Genomic DNA, 6,572 nt, shown 5'->3' with positions numbered 1-6,572 from the left:
GGGTGGAGCTGAGGACCTGCCCACCTACACCTGCAACCTGACTGCACTTGGCTCCTGGCGACACCATGTGAAGTAGCTGCTAATGAAGTTAGCTTGTAAATATACCAGAAAAAAATGTCCTTTAGTACAACCGAACGCCTCTATCTTGATTGACAGGTCGCCGTGGTAGCGACACGTCATCAAGCAGACCCTGCTTTATCGTCCATTTCACTCTAAATGGGACCATAATTTACTAAATGAACATCCTGCTGTATTTGAAACTTGAAACTAGAGACTGAGACCATGTTTGCTGAGGTCTTAAATCAAGTGAGAAGTCGGGTCATTCTCTCATAGACTTCTATACAATCGCACTTCTTTTTGGAACCCGTGGAGTCGCCCCCTGCTGGCCATTAGAAAGAATGCAGGTTTAAGACACTTGACTTCTCAGACCTGGAGGTTTGTGTTTGGTTCCAGGTAACAAACTCCCTCGTCAGCTCAGCTGTGATTACATGAGAGCAGACTGATTTTATTTATTGTAAATCACTGACAAAAGGTCTCTGCTGCGTCTGAAGTCATGCACTTATTCACAGCTGCAGCGCGTCAGACGGCGTCACAGACAACTTACAGTGTCACGCTGTCTGAGCAGTGCATGATGGGAGTTAACTCTTGATTAGCACCTCTCACATTTGGTTGTGGGATCATTTGAGTCCACTATATACAATAATCCTCACTGGACATCTGGACGGAAAACAGTGTTTATAGAGAACAGAGAACAACATCCATCTGAATGAGCTCCCACCACCCAAGTGTGTGTGTGTGTGTGTGTGTGTGTGTGTGTGTGTGTGTGTGTGTGTGTGTGTGTGTGTGTGTGTGTGTGTGTGTGTGTGTGTGTGTGTGTGTGTGTGTGTGTGTGTGTAGCAGCTCGAGTCTTCTGGTCTGCAGCTCCCTCTGCTGTTCATCTAACCACACTGCACCGTGTGTCCCCATAGAGCCTCAAACAATCACCAACTGGTTTCGATCCAAGAGAGATCTTCAAGTCCACCAGCTGCAGAAACCGGTTCTTAACCATCTTTAAGAGAACTCAGTTGCTGTGCATTATGGGAACGTACGGCTCTTCTCAAACTGAAACTCATGGCTGACAGAGCTTCAGGCCGTCTTCATGTGGCTGCTGCTCCTCTTCTCAAAGAACACATTGATGAGGTGACATTCAAACATCAGATATCCTCCTCTGTCAGAGCTACTGGCTGATTTAACAAGTCACTCTAATCACAATCAAACAGGCGCTGGTTCAAATCCCAAATCTGACCCTTAAATTGAAAGGAAAACACATCCTGTCTTGGTTTATTCCCTTGGATCGGACCGCTGGAGTGTTTCTGGCGTCCATGTTTAAGAACCAAAACAAGAAGAAGAAACAACATTATCCAGGTCTTAGAGATGAATTACATGTTCCTTTTGAAGCATTTCAGACACACACACATATACAAATATAATTTTATTTAAAAAAAGTGAACATTGACAGTTCAGTTTCTGAACAGCTGTGACTGCACACATCAAACAGGTATAATGTCTACTAGCTCATAATCACTTCTTCAGAGAGAAAATCCATCACAGTCGATGTTCAGTGAACTTTATCTGCCACAAAGTTCACTGATGGTGCGTTCATGAACTCTCCAACATCTGACATTCCAGGATGTAGTTCCACACTTTGGTTACAGGATGACAACTGAACCATCTCCATGACAACTGAGCAAACACCATTCCCTTATGAAGACCGCGAGATGCGACTGAAAGTCCAAGAAAAAGCTAGTAAGTGGACTTGAGAATCTTTTGTCCGAGAATTAACTTTGTTGTTTTTGAACACTGAACATGTTGGGATGTCCGAGCATCGTTGAATGCATCGCAGATATTTTCCAGTAGACGATGAGGTGACTTTAACACCAGTGATGAAGTCAGCGCCACCTGCAGGCGGAGACGTCCATCCAGCTCTTCTTCTTCTTGTTTCCGTGTCACTGGACGCCTCACGCAGCCTTCTTGTTCTGCAGCTGTTTGGGCAGCTTCCTGCGGTCCTTCCCAGCGTTCCTCTTCCTCTTCTTGCTCAGGAAGTTCTCCAGTTTGCCGCTCTTCTTCAGCTCCTGGTATTTCTCAGCCAGCTGCAGCTTCTTCTTCTCAGCTGGAAAAGAACGACAAAGAGGAGTTTGACTACATCTGAGAGGGAGTTACCCGTTTAAATAAAAATAAAATAAATAATCATTAATAATAAAAGATTAATGACTTTCAGGAACAAAGGTTTAGCATCTCAACATATTCCAGATCTACTGTCGACTCTCTCCATTATTCTGCCTTTTGTTATTTATAGGGTTCATTTTCGCTTTTATTCTTTTAAATGTCACAACTTGTCTTCAATATACTGATATTTTGATGTCTTTAAGGATTTTATCTCCATTGTTTCAACTGAATTTATGTAATTGTAATGCATTTTGACTTGTACTAATGACAGAATGTTAAATTACATCATTTTATTTAAAGATATTTACAGATCTTTCCCCTGTAACTCCCTTTACTTCATTACAGTCTGTATATTAAAGATAGTGCTGCTACTAATGATCATTGTCTTTCCTGATTAATCCTTTTAAAATGTTCTTTATTAATATCTGAATATATCAAATGTCAGAAACTAGTGGACAATGTTTCCAGGGCTCAAGGAGACGTCTTCAGACCGACCAACTGTCCAAAATATTCAGTTCACGTCGTGAAACAGAAGAAACGACTCCGTGTTTGTGAGTTATAATGACTCAGCAGGTTCATCGAAAATCATCAAATTTTACTCATCGAGTATCTCATGAATCCTAATTGGAATTAAAACTTGAAATACAAAACAAACAAACATAAAAACTTGGAAATAAATAAATCAGCCGACCGAAGAACTCAAACTTACAGCTCTTGAGGAAGAACGGCCGAGCGCCCTGATTGGCTCGTTCTCTCTGCAGCCTCTTCAGCTGCAGCTCTCTCTCTCTCTGCTGCTCTCGGCTCTTCCTCGCTCGCTCCTGGTTCTCCTGCGGAGTCACAGTTCACACATGTAAAGACACCCTGCATGCAGCGTCCCCCCACTGTGTGCAGAGAGCTTTTACTGTGAAACACACAGGAAGTGTCGCGTTTCAGTAACGTCATCAAACCTCAGAATTAGCCTGATAATCAATAATAAAGTTTCTCTTCATTCGGTCGGACGGAGGGTCGTTTAAAAAAACGTTTGTTTAGTTTTGTCTTAACCAATCAGCAGTGAGTGATGTCATCTTCAGTGGACACCGAAGCTGCTGCAGAAATATGTTGATTTAAGTTGGTTCTTCTGTAAGTTAGTGATGGGAAGTTCGGCTCTTTTCCGAGAGCCGGCTCTTTTGACTCGGCTCCCAAAGAAGAGCCGGCTCTTTCGACTCCCGAACGGCTCTTTATTTAGGATCTTTTGTAGCCTATATTTTACCTTAACTTCGCAAAAAAATCATGGTTTATGTGTTGAAAACCCTTTTGCTTTCAGTGTTTTTATGAGAGACCTTATAATTGCCTAATTCTGTGCATTTATTCTGTGACAAAATCACTCTTACATTTGTTTATTTCAATTAAACTTTTTTATTGCACAAATTAACAATAAACTTTTCTTGCCATAATGCACGTTCTGTGTCATATAGTTTTGGGATCATTGTTTGGGAAAGTGTTTTTCTACTGGGTAGAGTGTATGTGGGATTTAGGGCTTTGACAAAGTTTTTCATTCCTTTGTCCTCCACAATGGAAAAGGGTTGAAAATCAGAAGCTACCATTTTAGCCAACTCATCATCAATATTGTGCTGTTTGGCTGGGGTCATCAGTTTTGGTAAACTGACTTATTTTGCTTTGAGTTGCAGTAGGAGGGGTTATACTTGCACGCATGGTGATGGCAGTAGACGTTGCAGCAGCTGTTGTTTTGGTATGAGACACACCAGGATCAGTAGATGGTGAGCTGGCTTGCCCTCTCTCCTCTAACTGCACTGTAGGATGGACAGTTCTGGTATGTCTATGCAGGTTTGTGGTGGAACCTGCTCTTATAGTGACTTTCGTTTTGCAGTGAAGGCACTCTGCTTTGTTGTTCCCAATATCTTTAAACTGCAGCCAGATGCTGCGTCGCTTTCTAGTGTCACTCATAGTTAAACTACACGACCATGCAAGACGCACACACGCTCCTCAGTCCTCACCGCTCTGTCTCTCTCTTCACTTGCAGTGGAGTCAAGTGGAGTGTCTGCCCCGCCCCCCTCTCTGTTTACACATCCTTAATTCTCACGTGAATGCCGCATGCTGGTCGCCATGCTGGCCAATCATAACAAAGCTCTGTCGTAACCAGAGCTGGGACTGAGCACTGAAAGTGAAACCTAAGCAGCGAATGGAAAAAAACTGGGAGCCGGCTCTCACTCGATGCGAGCCGGCTCTTCTGATTCACTACAAAGAGCCGGCTCTCAGAGCCGATGCTTGTGCGCATGACCCATCACTACTGTAAGTTGACCTTCATCAACCTGCACGTCTCTTCTTCATGGAGGCATCATTTATTTGTTTGCTAGTTTATTTAGCAGCAACAATACAGAGACAGCAGAAGAGACCAACACTTCGGCTTTGAAGCAGACTTTAGCTGAACCTGCAGGTGGTGAATCGTACCTCATGTTTGACTATACAGGTGTGTTAACCCTTTCTGTGGGACTCACCATCCTCTTCAGAAGGAACTGCAGTTTCTCCGTCCTCTGGTTGTTCTTCTTCTTTGTCTTCTTCAGCTTCTTCTGGAGGATCTGCAGACAAACAGCACGTTCATGTTCAGTCCGACATCTTGACTTCAAACAGGCTGCAGACCTCAGATGTTCTATATATTAAAGATTTGAAACAGCGAGCTGCTTCTGGAGACGTTCAGGTACCCGATCAGTTCTCTCACCTCTTTCTCTCTGTGTTTGATGTCATCAATGAATTTATACGTCTTCTCAAAAATCTCAGGTTTGTATTCTCCGGACAGGTCGTCAAATCGAGGATCTCTCGACGTCTTGAGTGGAAAAAACAGAATGATTTAAAATATTTCAAGCAGAAGAACAGACTGAGTTTAATCTGCAGGTTTCCTTCACTCACTGGCTTCCTGACGGGGACGACCTGACGGAGGAACGGAGCTGGTCTCTTGGATGAAATCTCCACCGGCCTGAAAACACAAACGCACTCTTAAAAACCCACCAGGAGGAGCTGTCTGAGCAGGTCGAGCGCTGCAGGCCGAGGCCGGTCACCTGTTCTTGTTCAGCCGTTTCTTTTTGCTGGTCTCTCCTCTCTTGTTGCTGCCGTACGCCACCTCGTTGTAAACTCTGGTTCCCACTTTGTTCTGCAGCTTCATGATGTCTTCAAAGGACATGTTGGAAAGTTCTGGCAGGGTTACAGAGCAGAGACGTTGCATTCAGAAGCTGTGACGTCACGTTTCATTCAGTTTGACAGTTAAACTACGTGACTGACACATCAGTGGGAGAAGAAGAGAGGAGAATAAAGAAATATGGCGACGTACACTAGAAAGAAGAGGAGACCTCCAGCAACACTTGTGGCCTTCATCACGGTCCTCATAACAACATTTAAATAAGGGAATGACGCAAAATAATAACGGAGAACAACTGAACCCTTCATGGACATTCACACAAACATAACCTGAGTCTTAGGCTTAGATATTTCAGTCAGTGTGAAAATGACTGCAGCAACCTGATAAACACAACAAAACAGGCTACCAAACATCTGGAGGCTACCAAACATCTGTCTGACTCTCCTTCACGCTGAATAAAGTTTCACGTCTTTAATCTGCAGACAAACTCACCGTTTTTAATGTCTTCTCTCGTCTGGCTCTCGCTGCTACCGCCAGCACCCTCTGGGTCTTCATCATCATCCTCCTCCTCCTCAGAGGCTTCACTGTCTCCGTCCTCTTCTTCACCCCCCTCAGCCTCCTCCTCCTCCTCCTCACCGGCATCGGATGCTTCCTCACCAGCATCCTCCTCGTCTTCCTCTTCTTCAGCACCACCATCAGACCCTTCTTCGTCATCCTCACTGAATTCTTCCTCTTCCTCTCCTCCATGGTACTGCTCTCCCTCCTCAGCTCCTCCCCTCCCAGTGAGCAGAGCGAAGTTCTTCTCCACGTCAGAGTCTCCATCCTCACTGCTGCTCGCCGCCATGTTTTTCTTCTTTGAGACGAACACCTCCCGCCGCTGCTTCTCCTTCCCCTTCATCTCGTTTTTTGATGGTTCTGGAAGATGCAGCCAGCTGTGGAAAACAAAGGAGGATGTGTTAGAATTGATGGCGGTTTGGGACAGGAAGTTGGCTCAGTGGTTGAAGAGGCCACCACCTTCCTGAAGTGTCCTTGAGCAAGTTGCTTATTGGATGAATGTTGAAGAAACGCCACAGAGTGAGAGCAGGTGGTTCAGGGAGGTTCATGTGTCAGTGAGATAAGACAGGTGGGAAGGCAGCTCTGACGTAGGAGCATGAACTGTTGCAATAAAGCTTCCCGCCATTGGAGGCAGCATTGAGCCCAATGCAGCACTGCAGTCCGTAAGAGAGCAAGATCACGC

General features: G+C 44.7%; 1 protein-coding gene across 1 annotated transcript; it reads right to left on the bottom strand.

Annotated features, from left to right (window-relative positions):
* Positions 1–1,458: 1,458 nt before the first annotated feature.
* On the bottom strand, positions 1,459–6,258 carry rrp36 (ribosomal RNA processing 36). Its single transcript, XM_070922757.1, has 7 exons — positions 5,828–6,258; positions 5,259–5,391; positions 5,110–5,176; positions 4,922–5,026; positions 4,701–4,781; positions 2,915–3,032; positions 1,459–2,149 (listed from the first exon to the last, which is right to left on the bottom strand). Exons 1-7 carry the CDS (start codon positions 6,231–6,233, stop codon positions 1,998–2,000), a joined length of 1,062 nt encoding a protein of 353 aa, XP_070778858.1. The 5' UTR covers positions 6,234–6,258; the 3' UTR covers positions 1,459–1,997.
* Positions 6,259–6,572: the final 314 nt, after the last annotated feature.

This window comes from Enoplosus armatus, chromosome 2 (genome assembly GCF_043641665.1).
Source record: "Enoplosus armatus isolate fEnoArm2 chromosome 2, fEnoArm2.hap1, whole genome shotgun sequence".
NCBI lineage: Eukaryota > Metazoa > Chordata > Actinopteri > Centrarchiformes > Enoplosidae > Enoplosus > Enoplosus armatus.
This window is presented reverse-complemented; position numbering and strand designations above follow the sequence as displayed.

Excerpts from the sequence above, each read along its gene's own strand:
- rrp36 (XM_070922757.1), bottom strand. The coding sequence starts at position 6,233 with ATGAAGGGGAAGGAGAAGCAGCGGCGGGAGGTGTTCGTCTCAAAGAAG. Across the intron at positions 5,392-5,827 it reads GAGAGAAGACATTAAAAACG|AACTTTCCAACATGTCCTTT; the intron begins GTGAGTTTGTCT and ends TAACCCTGCCAG. Across the intron at positions 5,177-5,258 it reads AAACGGCTGAACAAGAACAG|GCCGGTGGAGATTTCATCCA; the intron begins GTGACCGGCCTC and ends TTGTGTTTTCAG.